This window comes from Sander vitreus, chromosome 11 (genome assembly GCF_031162955.1).
Source record: "Sander vitreus isolate 19-12246 chromosome 11, sanVit1, whole genome shotgun sequence".
NCBI classification, from domain to species: Eukaryota; Metazoa; Chordata; class Actinopteri; order Perciformes; family Percidae; genus Sander; species Sander vitreus.
In genome coordinates this window covers 6,310,502-6,331,573 of record NC_135865.1, presented here as the reverse complement: position 1 = coordinate 6,331,573, position 21,072 = coordinate 6,310,502, and the positions used below count along the sequence as shown (strand labels likewise).

At 40.1% G+C, this 21,072-nt stretch overlaps 1 protein-coding gene across 2 annotated transcripts in view; it reads left to right on the top strand.

Annotated features, from left to right (window-relative positions):
* The first annotated feature begins 9,832 nt into the window (after positions 1-9,832).
* tmeff2a (transmembrane protein with EGF-like and two follistatin-like domains 2a) overlaps positions 9,833-21,072 on the top strand; it is a 126,658-nt gene continuing 115,418 nt past the window's right edge. The window contains exon 1 of one of the 2 annotated variants that reach the window (XM_078263226.1): positions 9,833-10,588. In XM_078263226.1, coding sequence (XP_078119352.1) covers positions 10,399-10,588 — 190 coding nt within the window. In that variant the 5' untranslated portion in view covers positions 9,833-10,398. The remainder of the gene's footprint in view (positions 10,589-21,072) is intronic. The other variant, XM_078263225.1, reaches the window with a different exon arrangement.

The window sequence follows — 21,072 nt, the reverse complement described above, 5'->3', positions numbered from 1 at the left end:
TACACACCAGCAAATAATTCCCATGACATTGTCTTTCCCTAGATTTACTAAAGAAATGGATGATTTATTAATACATTAGAGTAATTTTGAGGTAAAAATCAATCATCAGACATCTGATACAGGGTTGAGTGTTATTCCAGAATGCTCTCTTAGGAGATGGTGTACATTTCAGCAAGCCAGAAATGTAATTAGCCTTTAGCCTGGGGCTAGGCTGCGTTTAGTCCAAGTTCCTCCTCACAACGCCTTCATGGGCGTCACTGATACTGTGAACTTGCATGAAACATTCTTTTATCGTTTATTCAGGTTTGGATTACTGCTACTCTGCTCACTCGGCTCCTCTGTAAACAGAAGACTACTGTTGTATGGAATTACATTGTGTTTGGTAAAGACTTAAAAATAGGTCGGATGGATGTCATGTGTTCTTTCTACATGACCTGTATTCTATATCAGTAGATCCCAACCTTTTTGGTCTGAGGTACCCCAACAGCCCTGTCACATGAACTCATGTAACCCTTCATCGATTCCCAATGTATGTTCCAAATGTATAACGTTATTCATTATATAAAAGTAGATATTGTTAATTATTTCATACAATTGAACTGTCAATTTTAAAGTTGGTTTGGTCAGCAATATACAGCACTACTACTATCCTACTAGGCTACTACTACTAAGAATGAAGCTGAATATTTGACCATTTATCCACTAACGTAACTTTTAGCTAACTATTTCAACCATTTATCCAGTACTTATAAGGCCCAAACTGAATCTGCGGGTTATTTTACAGTTTTCAGCGACCATTAAGAATGAAAATCTACGGAATTAGCAGACTGTTTCTCTGCTTGTGGTGATGTGTCAACATTCTGAGTTTAATTAATACATTTTTTTATCTGTTAAATTAAATAAAATTTAAATTCTGTGGAATTCTGTAGATTCTGTGTGGCTCAATCATGTGTACTGTTTAGCCATTACTTTTAGCTATTTATTGCTACCATTTATTCATTAATTACCGGTTTAAACTTCTGTGCTCACTTGCTGACGATTTTTCTCTTACATAACTGCAACATGTAGTGTTCAGGTGTTACAGTTGACTTAGTCTATATCCACGACGTTCCCCGTCCGGGATTGCTCCGGTGCAGCAGGAAATTCCGCTGGATGCATGTCTTTTTGCCGATGTCCGTCACCTTCCTCTTTGTTTGTGTTGGCGTTCTAAACTCCGGTGGATTTGTGAGGACTATGGTTAACTGCTCCTCAGATCTCTGCAGGGTAAATCCAGACAGCTAGCTAGACTATCTGTCCAATCTGAGTTTTCTGTTGCATAACTAAAACAACTTTTGAACGTACACACGTTCCACCAAAACAAGTTCCTCCCGAAGCTATTTTGCAGTGGCTCCGTGCGGAGCTTAGCGCCGCCCAAGACGATTGTGAATGGTTTCAAGAAATGCCAATAAACCAGAGCACGTTTTTCTTCTATCCCTAGGGAGGCTAATATGTGGATATATTCTTTTTATGAAATCATAATTTAAAATTTTTCAAATTCCAGTAGTAATTCCAGTCTTTCCATGTTATCCCTTGCAACTGCAGAAGTACCCCCCTGAAGTACATGTGCCTCTGGGTGGGAATCACTGTTCTATGTTGATCAGTCTGATGATGCTCACACAACTTTCAAACTATGCTCACATAAGACAATTATGGTCTTGTTCCGAGGAAACTTTATTTGATGATTTCTCCCTGGTCAGATATACATTATTTTCTCTTTCTGACTTCTGGGTTTTGTGACAAGGTTTGTCTTTCTGTTATGGTTGCGCAATAATATTTACTTTAACTATCAATTCATCAGTGTTGTTGTGCATCATGTTCTGCCCGTTTGAGTGCTTTCAGTTAAATTCCACAACAATACTGGACTAGGTATTCAGTCAGACTAATTCACAGATACATGAGTCACAGACAGAGTGGGAATGTTGTAGAAATGACTGTTTAGCTGCAGTGCAAAGTGTATTCTGTTGGTAAAGCTTGAGATACTAATTCTGCAGCCAGCGCTCAACAGTTTTCTTTAGGATGAATGAAAAGGAGGCTCAATTATTCCAATCTGTTAGGTGCTGACCTTTATCTACTTTTGTTGCTGGAGTTGTGTGGGATAGCAGATAACAGCCTGCGTGGCCTTGAGGTAAAGCTTATCCAAAATCAAGATGTTTTTTAACACCCTGTAATACCATGTGGGTAAAGATTTTGAGCAAAGATTGACTGGAACATGGCTGGTATTGCTTTGTAAAGGTCCACCTACACAGACCAGACCAAGTTCTCTTAACTGCTTTCCTGCTTTACATTTTAAAGTGAGGATGATGTATTACAGGAACTTCCCATCTTAAGTCTTAAGTTAGGATAAAATGAGTCTAAGATAGGATTTTTCCCAATTTGGTACAGAAGCAAATCCTAACTAACTTTAGGAATCAGGCAACGGAGTCCCAGTTCACCCATCCGGGAGTCTAGTCTTACCAGACAGGTTCACATAGATACAAATAGCTTTGTCAACTAAAGTAGAAAATGTGATATGAGAAAACCTCAATTCCTTTAGCGATCTGTCTGAAAAAATATAATGCAATGATGGATTAATCACAGTGCAAAACTCCATGATACCAATAACTTTTCAGTAATCGTCTGTTCTAATGCGTTCATCATAAGCTACCCTGGTTAAGTTAGCATGGTGCACTAGACTTTTCAGTACAGGCATGCTTGCAACAAAGGTGTTCACCACTCAAGGCGTGCTTTGCTCCAATATCAGGAAAAGAGAGACAAGTGTCTGCAGAGTTAACCTAAGGAAGATTGATGGTTTAGCTTCCAGCAAGTAGGGCACCACTAACCTTGAGCCAGGAAGGTACAGTGTGTGTGATAAATTGGTTGTTGGTCAACCATCAACTGGTCTAAAAAGCACTTTCAGAGCTATACTCTAGTCAAGACGCAACACAATGCTGATGGGACAAAACTACTACGTTAGCCAGAGGCTAATGCCATTGCTGCCAACAATGTCATTATTAAACCATTTATCATCACCTTAGCTAGGTTGTTACATCAGCTTAGGCTCAGGAGGTAGAGCAGGTCATCTATTAATCACAGGGTTGGCGGTTTGAACTCCGACTCATAATGTCCGCATGTTGAAGTGTCCTTGACCTCCGGATGGGCAGGCCACTTGCATGACAGCTCTGTAACAAAGTGTGTGTGTGTGTGTGTGTGTGTGTGTGTGTGTGTGTGTGTGTGTGTGTGTGTGTGTGTGTGTGTGTGAATGAGAGGCAAATTATCAATTTAAACTGCTATATAAATGCTGTCCATTTATCATTTGAATTAATAAAAGCAAACTTGAAACTGGCTTTGTTTGGTCAACAATAATTAATCATGATTACTATAATTATAGAAGCCTAGCGACGCTGAGACCCAACTACTGCTTGTGTCTACGTGGGCATAAATAAATGCGTTTACTGTTCATCATATCATTGTTATATTGTAAGTATTGAAATTACTAAAGTGAAACACATTTGCCCCATACCAGAGCATTGTGGCATTGGACGCATGTCATTTGATGCACACACTGTACATGTCATACAAATAGAATTAATTATTAAATGATAAAAAACAGTATGAGGTGTGTTGAGTGTTGAGGTATGTTGACACTGGGGAATAGAAGAGATGACCCTAACCCTGTCTGTCTGTCTGTCTGTCTGTCTGTCCGTCCTAGGGAGAAAAAAACCCCAATGTGTTCCTAACTGCTAGAAACCGTGTTTGGTGTCTACAATTACTTAATTTATAATTTGATTACATTATTTGATTCATTCCGTTCGTCCTTACTCAACACTCTCCATTACAGTTGTGATGCTATACTGGATGTCGTTTAAGTGTTTAATTCATGCCGCACTCCAAAATATGGCAAATGGCTGCCTTCGTCCCAGTGGCCAACCATAGTACTGCAAAAAAAAAAAGACCCAGAAAGCATTTCACCATTAAGAAAGACATATCTTTAAAACTATTGACAGGGAACCGTGGATAATCAGTTATTATTCAGGGTATTTAGATTTTTTTTATTCACTGAGATTTTATATTTGTAAAGCTTTCTCTAAGCCTAGAAATGTGTGCTTTTGTGTGTGACATCAGCTCAGTGATGTCTGTCCTACAAAGCAGTGGGACCATACACTGTCACAGTGCTCCAAATCTTTTCAGACTCTTCAAAGATTCCTCTTGGCTTTTTGACTCTCCTGTGAAGCCTAGCATCTAAGCACTAAACTGCTGTTTTGTTAATTCCCTGCCAGTAAAATAAAACTCTAAAACATGACCCCTCTTTATTCTAAAGTCAGCCTTCGACTGACCTGTGCGCCAACGCAAGTAAAACAGGATGGACTGAAAAATACTCTTGGGCCTTTGACTCAGACCAGCCGACGTTCACTGTCATGGTCTTGTGTTAAAGTGCTCATATTATGCTCATTTTCAGGTTCATAATTGTATTTAGAGGTTGTACCAGAATATGTTTACATGGTTTAATTTTCAGAAAACACCACATTTTAGTTGTACAGCACATTGCTGCAGCTCCTCTTTTCACCCTGTGTGTTGAGCTCTCTGTTTTAGCTGCAGAGTGACACATCTCACTTCTGTACCATCTTTGTTGGGAGTCGCACATGCGGAGGAAGTACTGCTAGCTTGTCAGTTGCAGAGCATGAGGGTGTGCCATGCTAGCAGCTAGGCGAGCATTATAACGTGTGTTACAAAGTGATGCACGTTCGTCACGGAAGTAAAGGCTGGACTACAATAGAGCTGTTTGGAGCAGTTTGTGAACAGTGTTAACGTGCACAAAAAGATATATAACACAATAAAGGAAAGGGGAAAAGCCAAAAAGCATAATATGAGCACTTTAAATACACTGTGTTGACAGCAGCTGAGTTGTCCCCATATGCTAAAGGGTCTAATCATGACAAGTTTAAATCAACAATATTTATTTTACGGGATTGTTCCGGTGCCGCCGGTGGTGCAGCCGGATGTCCCTCATTTTCGGCTGGATGTCCCTCATCTTCCACTTTCTTTGTGTCGGCATTCTAAACGCCTGTCGATTCGGGAAACATCCTCTGAGCTAGAACCGACAATCAAATTATATTTATCTTTTTTTTTTTTTGTAAAATTCTCATCACACACTCAATAGCCATTATAATTCCAGAGCTTACTTCCCTATACGTGCGCCACCCAAGACGATTGTGATTGGTTTAAAGAAATGCCAATAAACCAGAGCATGTTTTTCTCCTATTCCGGAATGTTGTGTGGACTAGCCAGACCTTCCTCTGCAGTGTGTGGAGATAGGTCTGGCAAAGCAAGACTAAATCATGACCCATAGCCATGTGCTTTCTCCATCTCCCAACCAGTCCACTCAACTGGGCTCATCTTCAGTGTCACAGCCCCCAGGTGTTGAGATTTGTCTTTCTTTCTTTTGCAGTGTGTTGCATCAGCCTAACCGTGCCCACCAGGGAAACTGGTTCAAAATGGCCAGTCTGGTCCTGTTGATGATTAATCATAAAACAGAAGGTTAGCAGGTAGCTTGTTTCCCCTCCTTCTGCCAGAAATTAAGAAGACTAATAGTGGAAGTAAGTTTGGCAACTGTGTTACAGGTGTCACTGATGTAAGCAAGGACTACCGCTTCCTCTCTGCAGCTGTGCTACTGAAAAAAAAAGCACACACTTCATTATGAAGGACTCTATTGCCAACAGATAAGTGGTTTAACCAACTTCTCAAATGCCATGACACTAAACCTCATATTTAACTCCTCTTGCTCCTATTGTACTCCTATTTCACACACCAGATTAAACACAAGGTTGTCTGGAACGCAGCAACTGTACAGTATGCCCAAATGCTTCAGTGGACAAATGAAGTCTGCTGGAAGCAAAGAGAGAAGCCTTGCTTTGAATTACAAATTAGCACCCGTACAAAGGCAGCCGTGGGCGTTAAAGGATATATCCTGATCAAAAATAACTACGAGATTTCTGACAGTGGTGCTGGAGGCCAGGGCAATGCCATCCAGATGCAGATTAATGTAGGTTTAAAAATCCAGCAGAAACAAAGCAACGTTAGCATTCATCTGTTTTTTTTCTAGCCACCTGAAGTTTCACTCTCCTGTAAGCCCTGTGTTGGTGTCCATCAACACCTGCTATGTGCCGCGTTGTGTGTTGTTTCTGCTTGCCTGTCGTTCCCTCCAGGTGTGCTGTTGAGGGATACGGGTGAGAAGAAATATGTTTGGCTGTGAGGTGCTTGACTCTATTTAGCGGCAACACTGTCTGTCTGCTGTTTGGTGATTGGCAGGTAGAGTACAATGGGTTTATCAGGGCTCACTTATACAATAAATTGACTGTATGTAAAACCGAAACAATAATCGTAAAGGAGGCTTAAAACCTCTGTAGCACTGTAGGTTTGAGTGATAAGTCTCACTAACTTTGGCACTTCACGTAGTCCCTTCCACATTAGTCATTTCAATCAGTGACTATATCGAGAATAACAATAGAGGTGTAACCCAATAAGTGTCCCAAGATGTTCACCCTCAATGTATGAATATCCTAATGTGGAAATGCAGTGAGATATTCCTGTGGTGGTTTGTACTGCCATGAAAATAGACATGAGTGTTCAACTATGTGACAGCCATGTTTAAATTATCACCAACATCTTGTGTGTGTGTGTCTATATGCGACTAGTTGCTGATAAAACACTCCTGTCATGACTTTAACTAAGCGAAAAGCAATACAACAGGTTTATTTGTTTACAGGCAGCTGCAGCTTTGCTTCCTTAATATCAGGAGGTCAAGTGTCTTTGTAGTCGCGACAGGTCTTAACAGCAACCCCTTTGTGTCGTATGGGTTTTTCCATGCGCATGGCTTTTAATTTCCTCGGTTCAAAGAGGATGAATGTTCTCAACCCAAGGGCGTCACTTTGTGTTGAAAAGTGGTTGGGACATGAGGGCTTAGATGAAAAAGCGTTGTGTATGTAATGGGGGAATTGATGTGAGATGAGAGTAGATAACTACAGCTGGCCGGGAAAGAAATTGCATAACGCCCATCAAAGGGCAATACAAAATATGAAAATGGGCATACTCAGCATAGAATGCACAACAATGTTGACTGCACAAGTAACAGTCATCCATTCAAGAGTGCAGATTTGGGGGAGATTTTATGCATTAAACACTTGATTTCCTGCATTTTGGTGAATTTATATACTAAACTTTATGGTGAATTCATGCAGCAGGTGACAATTCAAAATGAAAAAAAAAAAGTAATTTCAAAAATATATATTTATTCTGCTGTAGATCAACTTATCTCATTTACAGTTTTTTTTTCGATTGCTAAACGACAGTGGGCACAACTGAAGCCACGTGTGCAAAACTCAAACTACAGTCTGCACTACCAAGAGTCACCTGAGCTACAGTTCACATCTCCTGCAAAACTCATTCCAAGCAGCACAACTCTTAACACACGTCTCAGAACAGGCTCAGTGCAGCCAAACACTACGAACAATCCTCACTGAGAGTAAAAACACTAGCGTCAAACACCAATACAGAAAATACAAACTTTTCATCTTCACAGTTTGAACAATTTTAATGACTTCACACCATTCAATAGTTTCTTTAAGGAAAAGATATAGATTTTATAATATACCAATTGTTACGTAAGGTAAACAAGAAGGAATGAAAATCAGCAGTTTGCTTCAATATAGTATTTTGTCTCTAGTCAGGAATGGAGTCATGGAATTACTGGGAAAAAAAACTAAAGGTGCATAACAGTAACAAAGAATAGTGTGAATAATCCTGCCTCTCTCCAGCATCATGCGTCATGTTTTCTTCATCACATTGGCTGTCTGCATCATCTCTAAATACTAATGAATGTGGTGTTTCCATTGCTTTCACCTCCATTACTTTCTGAAAAACAGTAAGAATGCAGTTTTACTATTGTAAAGATATGTTTTTATAACACTTTTTTTATAACTGTGTATGTAACCTCAGACATCTTACCCGGACATGGTGGTATCTTTGCTCTTTTACCTGTTTCTCTCAAAGAGTACAGTGTATAATTGTTCAAAGTGATGGGGACAAAATGCGAAAATTTCAAAAAGTGGTAGGGACAGTGTCCCCAGTGTAAATGACAGCTTTGTCTCAACCTGATGTTGGACTTGGTCTCTTTAACTCGCTCAGATGCTGTACACCTTCTAGTGTTTTTACAGTTTTTTTTTACAGTTGCTAGGACGCATTTCTCAATACTTGGGTCACTTTTTCAAAACTCTTCACACAGTGAGCACAACAGAAGTATATGTGGGCTAAACTGTGGCTCATTTATCATTGCTTTGGCACAAAATGCATTCAATGACTACATCTTTCACATGACATTCATTCTTTTCTCACTTCAACACAACAACCGCCAAAACTCTATGTACCTACAGGCCAATGTAGCACATGCTAACATACTGTTTTCAAAACTGTTAAACGTAAGTTCAAAACAATAACATAATAAAAAACTGAATAAAACAGCAATTTGCTACATTTCTACAGTAATGTTGTTTCGAATCGAAAAATGAAATGCTATGAAAACAATTGGACAATTGGACCTCTCCATTCCTCAACCCCATAGAGGAATGTTTTTCCTCATGTCCTCAGGTTTATGACCACCATCCACATAATCAAATGTCCCTCCTGGAAGAAATGAATGCTGGATGTGAACCTGTGGCCAAATGCAGAAGACCGAGTAGATTAGCATTCCTATTGTATCTGTATCAGTGGATGGTGTGTATACAAATTCTTGTATTTTGGAATTACTCAGTGCAAATAAAAGACATACAATATATTGAAGCGTACTGCATCATGTCTGATTCATTCCAGTAACATATATTGCAGTGAATTCTAAACAGTAGAGAGGTGTCCTTGTTTTACATAAGAAAACATTGTATAATGATACCTGTTGTTAGTGTTTTTCAGGTCATTGTTTTGTGGGTGACAAAGTGTGTTTGTTGGCTGTCAACCTTTGCTAGTGTTATGGGAGAAGGAGTTGCTTTGAGACATGTATGAAGTGATTTGGTAGTTTTAGTGCATTTTGAATGTGAAATGAACTGCTGTGCCGAGCTGAAAGTTGGTTAAGAGAACTGTGTTAAGAGTTTTGAAAAAGTGACCTAAGTATTGAGAAATGTATCCTAGCGACTGTAAAAAAAAACTGTAATGCCAAAAGCATGTCAATTACTAGCCGCATCCCGCCCCTCATTACAGCAGTAAGTTATATGTCCAAAACATCTAGCCTATATGAATAATATTGAGGTCTCTTTAGAAGGCCTGGAGGCAGAGTCCCAGGAATAGCATCAGTGTCGTTTCAAAGCGGAGCAATTATCCAAGGCCAGGCTCGACAAATCGATTCCTGCAGACTTTTTAAATGCTCCCCACCAATTATAAAGGCAGTGTATCCCCCCTTGTATTACCTATCCATGATGTAGGCACCACCATGATATAGGACAACAGGCACTTTTCCACTTTCTCTCTTTCTCTCCCTTTTTCAATTTTTTTTTTAATATTTCTCTCATTCTGTTTTCCTATCTTTTGCCTACTCCACCAGTAAGCTATTCAAATTATAATGGAGGACCCCCTCCCTCTTAGCATCATACTCCACGTGATCATAACTGTGGTATTGTGTGTGTGTGTGTGTGTGTGTGTGTGTGTGTGTGTGTGTGTGTGTGTGTGTGTGTGTGAGAGAGAGCAAAAGCAAGAGAGAGAGAGAGAGAGAGAGAGAAAAAGCAAGAGAGAGAGAGAGAGAGAGAGAGAGAGAGAGAGAGAGAGAGAGAGAGACCAACTCGCTGCGACTCTGAACGCTCCGCACATAGCAAAGCTACAAAGTAAACGGGAGGGACCGCTGCTGCTCGTCTCACCCGTGGATACTATCACACAACTGCCGTCGTCTCCAAACCCTGTCCGTGGGATACCTACTTAATCTGGCTACATCCTCTTAGTTTTACAGTTTTATTACCTCCTTTTTATTAATCACCCCCCTTTTTCCTCTTCTCATCTTTCCTCTCCTCTCCTCATCTTTGAGCATCATCCCCTTCTCGCAAGTCGTCTTGCCTGCCTGGCTAACTTTTCCACCCTGACTCCATCCCACACAACAACCTCCTCCATCGCTCACCAACCCTCGGCAGTTTCCACCCTCCAGTCCTCCTCTTATTGCAGCAGCCTCCCTCCCCTGGATCGGGCGGAACCCATTCAGTCAGTCTACACCGCGGGGCACTGCTACATGGGGCGCACGGTCTCGCACGGAAAATGGTCTGCAGTCGGTATCTAGGCGCCCCGCTGAACCTGCAGGGACTGGAGTTGTCGGAACGGAGTGTCTGCGTCTCTTTCCCACGGGGCCAGTGAGATATGGGTCTCTCCGCGGCGGCGCAGGCACCGCTCGAGGAGCCCCGACGGCTGCGCCAGTGGAGCGGGACGGCGGGAGGCTGGCTCCGGATCACGCTCGTCTCGTTTCTCGCCACTTTACCTGTGGAGCAGCTGCGCGCCTTCCCTTCCTCCCTCAGCGACTGCCAGACGCCGACCGGCTGGAACTGCTCCGGTGAGTCCTAGCATGGAGTCAGAGTTGCAGTCTCGCTCCAGGCTCTTGTTTGTGCTTTATCTAGATGTGCAACCATTGTCCAAGTGAAACACATAGCCCACTATAGTAGCTAAACCAGCAAGACTAAGTAGCATTTCAGAGGACCGAATCAAAGTTTAGAAGAGCTCTTAAAACGACTCATTCTTTTTATTGTGTCTTTTACGTGTGTATCCAGACACCATGGCTTGGTTCGGTGTTGGTGCTGTGGAGCATATAGGCTGCAGTGAACACAGCAAAGCCCGCGGTGATGAGAAGATGCAGAGTTGCTGGGTTCCTTGATGTACATTTAGCCTTGTTGAGTTTGTCTCGGAGCATGACAGCGAGCCAGTCATTCACCACAGACCATGTCAGAATACTCACCTGGCAGGCAAGGGATCAATGATGTCGATCCGAGACAAAGTGAAAAGCAGCAGCAGCAGTGAGGGTCCATTTAACGGGGGGTGGGGGGGCAGAGAATGATTGGGGAAGGTTGTCGCCAGAATAACACGATGTACGCCACAATTAAAAAAAAAAAAAAAGGCTACAAACACTGTTAGTGTATACAGATAGTCGCATTAAGTCTTTATGTGGTCACTGTGTAACTTGAACATACATGGTTCTATTCAACCCAGCTTACAGCTCAGTTTGAGCATATACAGGCTGATTTGAATTCCCCAAATTCAGGAATAAATCACAGTGAGAAATTATAAATTTCGTTAAATTGGTTTATTTTGGCATCCCAAGCGTTTCAGCATGTATTACTTTAAATGTAGCTTACATTTAGTCGCTTATTGTATAGGCCACTGTGCTGTAAACTTGTTTTCGCTCCACGGTGCCCAAAGCGATAAAAGGAGCGGAGCGGGCTGCAGCGCCTCGCCTCCCTGTGTAAATCAGCCGACTGTACCGCCATATATTTCCCCTGTCGCCTGTCCAAGTCTGAACCCTTAAAATAGCTCCAAGCCGATTCCACACACTCATGGGCAGTAGCGGTAGGCTTTTGATATTATAGCTCATGACCAGCCACATATCAATATGGATTCATGATTGCCGTTTGCAGCCTAAATACCAGTAGGCTATACTTGGACGTTAACATAAAATAAGAGAGGGGCAAACATTTCCATGATATATATTACAAACATAGAAAGATTCTATGTGACAGGTAGCAGGCAAGAGATCAAAAAACTACTTGCCACATACAAAATCCCCTGTCAGAAGATAGGGATCTCATTTGGATATCAAAGTTGTTCAAATGAATTTGATTATGATAATAGGCTCATTAGGATATGCTTTATAAAAACACAAACCAGACCAAATGGGATTTTTCTTTTAATTATTATCATGATTTATGGTATTTGGAAGATTGTTGACATCCTTGGTATTTCAATTCTTAAAAAAAAAAAAAGCTTGAGCTGAGCATATGTTTATTAAGATTCTCCATGAATAAACTGTGCTCATATGCGTTGTATTATATTGGAGGATGATTTTGTGTTGCTGTTGGGTAATGATTTGGTCGTTAATGGCACACATCCTGTCCAAATACACACTTGCCCTACACCTCATTTCCTGACACGCTCTTATATGCATTTCGAGGCTTTTATCCAACAAGCCTTGAGGAGGCTTAAGTGCATATACAATACTAACAACAAAGCACACACACACACACACACACACACACACACACACACACACACACACACACACACACACACCCAGCATCAATTAGAATTAATAGGACAGAACAAGTGACACGTGGTCCATCGTGAAAAAGATAAACCCCTTTCAATAATAATAAAAAAACAGACTGTAATTGCACAGGGCTTAATTATCCACTCCTTCCTGCATATCATGCCCTTTAACAACAACACTAATGTGTGACAGTTTTCAGCCCAGGGAAAATAAGGCAGGCTAAAAAAACATTTGGTGATGAGCTTAGTGTCACCTCAGTGCTAAGACACAAATAATTATAGGCAGTAGTGTCATGAAAATGGGAATGGGGTACCAGTTCCAGCAATGCTACCTTTAAACCAGTGCTGAATGAGATTCTGTTCCATGGATTTTAAACAGAGAGATTGGAAAAGAAACTTGGTTTGACAAAGATTGCCATTCTTTTTGGTTTGCAAATTGTGGATGGCCATGAACAACTGCCATTGAAGGCTTCAACTGAGGCAGAACAGAGGATCCCAAAATGATCTTGACACTAAGTTAATCTTTGTTCTATTGTGTGTGCAGAGATAGATGTGGTCTCGAGATGCCTGTGGTTAACCCAGTGTGTCGTTCACACATTGATACATGCAATGTGTGAAGCTGCACTAGGCATGACTTGTGAAAACTCTTAAATATATGAGTCATGCATCAGTGAAAGTGTAACAGAAAAGGCCATGTGTTTCCATTTCTTTACATGACGTATCTTTAGTATATTAATGATGTATGTGTATGGGAAGCTGTAATCTACACATAAGAAGTGCCAAAGTAAGACTTCACAGTGTGAAAACGAGTGTGAAAAAGGCCTTTTTGATCATACAGGGTGAGTTGTTCAAATTATCTGTAGACTGGAAATGGTTGGAAATTCATGAATTGACCAGTAAATTATGCTAATTTTCAGGATTTAGAAGTCAAAATTTGATACAAGAAATACTTAATGCATGGGGGGGGGAACGTGGCATTAATTCTGACATACTGTATATCCCTTGTTTAACTATGTCAGCTTTGTGTTCTCCTTTCGTCTGTTGAGGTCCTCGGGGAATGCACCCTTGAAGTGCACTATATAGGCAGGGCCAACATCTGAGACCTCCATCGTACACAAGAGAGGGCAGACACATCACCACCCAGAAGCTCACATACCTACAAACTCACAAGACCAACAGAATGAACACATTGCATTCAGATAACACCCATTTAGCGGAAAGGCCTAACATTATTTGTAAAATACAATAACAAAGGGACTATTATATTAATCCGATTTCTACGAAAATAAAATGGGAGAGGATAGGGAAATCAACCTACCTGCATGGCTCCAGCAGTGTTTCCACTGCTTTTCTTTGACAGTCTGTCACAATCAGCTGAGCTAAGCATGGCTAAGTTGTGCTTCTGCTGTGCCAGCTTTGCTTCCAGTAGGTCTTTGTTGTGTTGTACCTGCTTGATCATGTCAAGAGTTGAATTCCAACGCACTGGTTCATCCCGGACTAGGGGTCCTTCTGCTTGCCCATGAGAGGTATGCTCAACTTTCTTCTCTGCTGTGTTGGCAGGACTGTGTTTAAAATGTCCAACAGCTTTCCGGCACAAGTATCGACAAACCCACTGTCAGAGAGAGCCACTTTAGTGGGCGTATGTTTGAATTAGAGATGGTCCGATACCATTTTTTGCTTCCCGATACCGATTCCGATACCTGAACTTGCGTATCGGCCGATACCGAGTACCGATCCGATACCAGCGTGTCATATATTTTATTATGTTTTAAGAACTGTATACTATCCCTGTATGGATGTGATATTATTTCTATCTTTGTTGTCAGTCTGGCTCAGGTTAAACTCTTTGTGAAACATGAATGCCACAGAACTTTCTTTTGTTATCCAGTTTGACAGTCAGTAATAACGGAAAAAGAACATAAATAAACTACTTTAACGTATTTTTTCTTTAGGGCTTTATTACGTGGTATCGGATCGGTGCATAAACTCCAGTACTTCCGGATACCGAAACCAGCGTTTTAGGCAGTATCGGAGCCGATACCGGTATCGGAACATCTCTAGTTTGAATGGTGGACTCCTTGCTGCAGCGGGCGGAGCAGGGGGAGGTGGCTTCTGGGACTCCAGCACCATGTGTTTTCTCAACAGCTCTGAAACTGTGTCTGGGTTGGCTCAGTGGGTAGAGCAGGCGCACATATACTGAGAGGCTTATTCCTCGACGCAGAGGTCGAGGGTTCGAGTCTGACCTGTGATGATTTCCTGCATGTCTTCCTCCCCTTTCTCACCTAGCTGTCCTATCAATTAAAGGCGAAAAAGCCCGAAAAATAATCTCTAAAATGAGAGTTTTAAAATAACTTCAACTTTGTGTCATTTTCCCTCACTCCCTGACTGGAACAGCAAATGAGTGGAGCAAAAGTTCTATTACTGGGGAAATATCTCCATTCATTCTGTGAACTCTAGGTTTCAAGATCAGTAATGCTGTTTATGCCAAATTCCTACCCTACTCTTGTTATGTAATGTAAAAATAGTAACATCAGACAAATTTTGCCTCTCTTTAGGTAGCAGGAGTGAAAATTAGTCATCCTCAACATAGTTGTGTTGTAGGTTCAGAATGTTGAAGACAGTTCGAGAACATTTAGATACAAAATAGGATGCAGGCTCTACAGGATGATTATTTTCCTTGGTAACTATCATTCTCAAATGATGTACAGATTTTTGCAGATTTACTGGCATTCTTTTATCAAATATCTTGAAAAATAGTGCATAGCCGTTAAATAGAGCATGCCTTCGAATCCCCTCACTCCCCACTCCAGGTTTGCACTGAGCCCCGAATGTTTACAACGTCTGGCGCTGCCAATGGTCGTGACTATGTCCGTTATCTCCCACTCCTTTGCAACTTTAGCGCATGCTTCAGCAAAATGCCTTTCCTATGTTTTTAACACACCTAAAGTTAACAAATGCAGTTGCCATTTGTCATTGATTATGTGTGCCGTTACACCGAGGTAGTTATGGTTGCATACTGAACATACAAAACATCAGGAAACAATAGTAATAAAAAAAAGTTAAAAAATAAAACATAATTATAACATAATTTCCAGTACTTAAAGACCTCTATTTACACATGCAAAAAGAAGTGTGAAGAAGTAAAACTTTTGTATGCCTACCCCTTTGTACCCTTTCTATCGTAATAAATGAGTTAGCTGCAAAATAATAAGTCTATAGAGATAATAAATCTGTAATCAATGAAAGTATATTTTCAGAAGTTCTATTCACATTCATATATTTACCCATACACGACCATATTTATACACATACCACAAATTGTTCAATATAAGCTCAGGTTATTAATTCGAATATGTTTAGACATTGCTTTAATTCATTATTTAGTTTATTCCACAATTTAGTGCCACTGACAGATACACAGAAACTTTTCCTTGTAGTTCGAAAACTGGGAGTCTTAAAATTTGACTTTCCCCTTAATTTGTAGCCCCCCCTCTCTTCAGAAAATCTTTTCTGTATATTGCCAGGCAATAAATTACTGATGTCTAGTGGTCTCCAGTCAGTAACATACATGTAGCTTGTGTCATCTGCCTTTTTTGCCTTTTCAATGCCATACAATTCATGAATTCTAGTGACAATAGTTCCCCTCGAAGATGTCTTGTATAATGTGTCGCTTTAGGCTATCTGGATAATGTCTTCAACAATGTTGATGGGCCTGCAGTCAACGGCTATTTATTAGCGATTGCATTGGTTAGCTTACTTGATGCCATTTGGTTGACAGACTTGTCCTTGCTGCACACTGCCAGTGTAGCTGGATCCTGTGTCATTGCTAGCATCTTTGCTAATATCAGCAAAGTTTTGCTTTGTCTGAAGACGTTACTTCAGGATTATTGTGCTCTGGTGGAAAGATAATTCGTCACTGCGCAATATGTGCACACAACTTTGGTTTTATCTAAACTTCCATCTGGAAGCTTTTCAAAATGAATGTTTTCCATTCAGCATTATGGTCAGTCATTGTGGCTTTGTTTGCTACACCCTTTCAGTAATTCATGCAGGTAAAAATATGCGCTATTATTATGGAAAAAAGTTGGGATCAAATTTGATAATATAGTGAATTTGAGTTAAAAAAAATTTTGGACATTTTAAAGGTCCAGTGTGTAACGTGTTTAGTTGTTCATTATCAAAATCTGTGTTGCCCGTTCACAAACTTGTTCTTTTTCATGAATATTTACCTAAAAAATCAATTCCAAGTATTCCTTTTGGCTTGAAATTTTACATTTGCATTCCCATGAACTGGGGTAGACGCTCCATATTCATGCGCCATCTTGAAATACATTAGCCGGCAAGGGACATACAGGACATGCTGCTCCGCCTTTCGCGTTTTCGCTGTCACATGATAAACTCACAGGTGCTGCTAATGCTGCTAATGGGTATCGTAGCTTCCCGGCCCCGGCAAATTTGAGGAAGGAAACATGGAGGACCACACATATTCAAAATCCAAATTTCAGGAACAGGAGTCTTCTTCTTCGCCCAGAAAAAGAAAATAATTAAATATGTGAAATATACTGAAAAGAGCAAGAGACCGTTTTTTTGAAGCGCGATGGCTACCGTAGCTATAATACATACTTTGAACTGCATGGCGCGAGATAGTTGATTGCGATATATAATCTCAACGCTAGATGGGAAAAATTTCCACACATTGGACCTTTAACAGCCAAAGTAAGTTCATCTCACAGAACACAGGAGTTGCTAATCTACCGCTGCTTCGATCGGTTAGTAGGCCTGTAACAATTATTATATAATATTATTAATTGTCTAATTGCAATCGCAAATTTTTTACATAATTGCAGTTAACCACAATTACTTGCTTACATAATCTAAGGTCGGGAAAACTATATAATACTGTACTATTGTCAATTTTATGTTTATTTAAGAAAATAATTCAATGTTTTTGTGATAATAACGAGGCATGGTTATGTGAGGCATGTACCCGTGTTGCTACATTATCTGGGTGACATAACAGTGATAGAACCAAAAGACGTATCCTTGAATTCATCCAAAACTTTATTTTGTTTGGAAAAGTAATAAATAAATAAACTTTTTTTTTTTTAAATTTGACTGACAGAGACAATAATATTGTCAATTATTTCTGAGACAATTGTACAGCAACATTTGGAATTGTTACAAGGCCTATCGGTTAGTTTGTTTGTTTGTCCTTTTAAAACACTAAAGTCACACGATAATACAAACTAACCTTTTACATACACATAGCCATTTCATATTTTTCTTATAAAACATATTAATTAGTGTAGCTTTAGGGCATTTTTAAACCAAACAGCCAAATCTTAATAAATAAGCAATGCGGTGGCTGAGGTCTTGTAACGATCATGGGCGTAAATCTGATCTAACAGTAGGGGGGGGGGACAATAAACATAAAATTTCTAAAGAGCAATTTTTGAAGGGGACAGAAATAATTCAGCCACAATTATACTCGTAGAGGACATGTGTACGCAGAGGAAGCCTTAATACTATCATTAGTGTAGTATGGAGACTGTACCATTATCCTTCTTTTCAGCATTTCTCTTGATTCAATAAAAAAGCTGACTAAATTGACCAAAATATTCTTCTTTAAAACCATTTATTTATGTTGTTTACAATCAAGCCACAAAAATACCTTAAAACATAATGACTTATTTTGAAAAAGTGTCCCCATATAAAAGAAATACAATACTTTTGTACACTTGTTAAATTAGCTGATCATAATGTAAATTAGTGAGCCACTGGTAAAGCTCATCTGCTCACACTGACAGACACACACCTCCAAAAATATGAACTGAGCTCAACACACTTACCTGAGACTCTACACCTGACTGTCCCTGGTCTCCCTGAGAGACTCTACACCTGACTGTCCCTGGTCTCCCTGAGACTCTACACCTGACTGTCCCTGGTCTCCCTGAGACTCTACACCTGACTGTCCCTGGTCTCCCTGAGACTCTACACCTGACTGTCCCTGGTCTCCCTGAGACTCTACACCTGACTGTCCCTGGTCTCCCTGAGACTCTACACCTGACTGTCCCTGGTCTCCCTGAGACTCTACACCTGACTGTCCCTGGTCTCCCTGAGACTCTACACCTGACTGTCCCTGGTCTCCCTGTTCCTCAGGTCTTTCTGTCTCCTTTGCCTGTGACATAGGGATGTTAGTATTTCCATAAGCACCCATTCTTATAAAGATGTTACCAAATTGTCTTGATATGAGGACTTATTGTACTTACTTGGCATTTTGGTGTAAGCCTACTGAAAAAGGATCTTATGCCTGTTTTTCATTTCTCTGTCATTTTATCTGGGCAACAACAGCACAAATCTTTAACGTCAGATGTCTAAATATGAGTTAGGTTCATAGGCTCACCACGCGGTCATATTATAATTATAAAATGATCTTGCGTCCTCCACATAAATATTAGGTTTCTTCTGGGACAGAGGATATATATTTATCTGATCAGCCACTTAACTTCATATTCAGCAAAACCCAACTGTAGATCTTCAATATTAACCCTAATATCAGTTCACACACATAACGTTAGGCTTATCGCTGTGGTAACGTTAGTTGTAGTGGGTGCATTTCTATCCAACAGGCTATTAAATAAGCTAGGTAACGTTACATTATATTACACTACCATAGAAAACTGTTTGTCATGACTAATTTATTAATTACTCAGCATCATTTCTATTTGAGAAAAGAACAACTTCATCCGATGTTTAATGTGAATAAAATAGCCTTGAACCGCCTACTTACTACATTCCTGTCACTACCCGATGTGACTGAGTCTAGTGCAGATCCTACAGCATGCAGTGGACCAAACCACTGTGAGGCAAGGGAGGGGGGACTCAAAATGTTTCTAAACTTAAAAAGCATTTTTGGGGGTTTGTATTGTTTTACTGCTTACACAGATATTTTAAGTATACATCATTATGTTATTTACAATACACAGCATTGTTTTAATGATATTTCTAGGGGGGGACAACCATTAGATGGGGGGGGTCCTGACCCCCCGACCCCCCTGGGATTTACACCCTTGGTAACGATAATAATTTATCTACATGGAAAAGCTGGTGCTCCATTCATTTTATTAACTAGTTTCTATACATGTATATGACCATGGAAAGTCAACGCTTTTCAAACAAATTGGACCGTTTCTTTTTGTATATCCATCCAGCACAGTTGACCGTGTATTCAAAACGTTGTGTAATTATCACAGTCAAACCATTGGTGGCATTGTGCCTGTCATTTTTGGCTTGTATCTCTTTAGATAAATGAGCAAAGTCTGTGTTATCTTTAATAGGTGCACTTGCAGACTTTGGCCAAAAATCTGCTCATGTCTTTTTGCCATTTTATTCATCCATATCAAAAACAAGTTGAAGCTGAGAATATTAATATTCATCTCTTGCTGAATGCCTCCCAAAATACCAGTTTTAATCCTTGCAATTCAGTTTCATTTTCATCAGAATTATAGTTGTTCACAGATTACAGTATTGTAATGATGGTAGTGTATGAATGTCAACTCCCGATGTATTTACCCTATGCTATACCTTACATCTCCTGTGGGAGAATGTCTGTGCAGTGACCACAATCCCTCCTTCACTGAACCCCCCCCAGCTCTTGTTTACTCTGATTCTTTGATAGTTGAAAGTGACAGGGATGAGTGCAGAATATGCAAAGCCCCCTGTAAATCCCATCAAGTGGGGTGAATTACCAGTAGTCTGGAGAGAATTGCCATCTGCTTCCAAGATTTTTCAACATGGAGGTCAAAAGTATTCCTCTTGCATGCAGGTCCACACCTCTGAAAGGAAACAGTGCCAGGGAACTGAATAAGACATGGCACTTGAGAGGGGGGGTCCTAAAGTGTCTAATTGGCGACTGGCTGCATCATTGAGCAAGTTTGAGGGATTTGTTTAACTGAAAAGGCTTTATTTTCAAACTTGCTGTAATTAAAGTACCTGTTCTGATTATGATTTTAGTGCTTTGGGTTATTGTGCCTTTTAATAACATAATGAAGGCTGAACTATAACTCTCTCCATGACAACCATTTGAAAACCTGTTGCAAAGGTATAGAAAAAAAAGACCTGAGAGAGGTCAAGAAAGGATGACTCACCGCTGTGGTTGTTCAGTCTTCATTAATAATTTAGTCTACTTAATTATTGATCAGAACAATGCTTAAAACAGGGGGGGGGGGGAGGAGGACTCCTGCTTCTTCTTAGTGTTCTGAAATTCCAGGTAGGTAGGTAGGTAGGAGGAGATGCATTTGGCTGACAAGCTCTCTCTTTTAGACAAGTAAGTGCTCCGCTTGCCATCTTAATCGTTAGCATATAAACATTACCTTTTCAATATTTGATGTTTGCCAGCTTGTTTTCGTTAATTATTCAGCTCACTATAATGTCCTCCTGGAACGGCAGGCCAGGAGCAGGAAGTGTATATTTTCCAGGCCTCTAACACATCAACCAGCACCCATTAACAGTTTATAGAAGAAAGAAAAAGAAAGAGGGAGATTTCATTCTAATCTGTGTACGTTATAAAATAACATATGTAGAACGTATATAATAATAATAATAATAATAATAATATATTAAAAGTAGTGCTGTCAAACAATTAAAATATTTCAATGCGATTAATTGCATTAATGTCATAGTTAACTCGCAATTAATCACACATTTTTATCTATTCTAAAGGTTCCTAGATTTCTTTTTGTCCAATTATTTTTTCTCATTGTAACGCTCTTATCAACACGG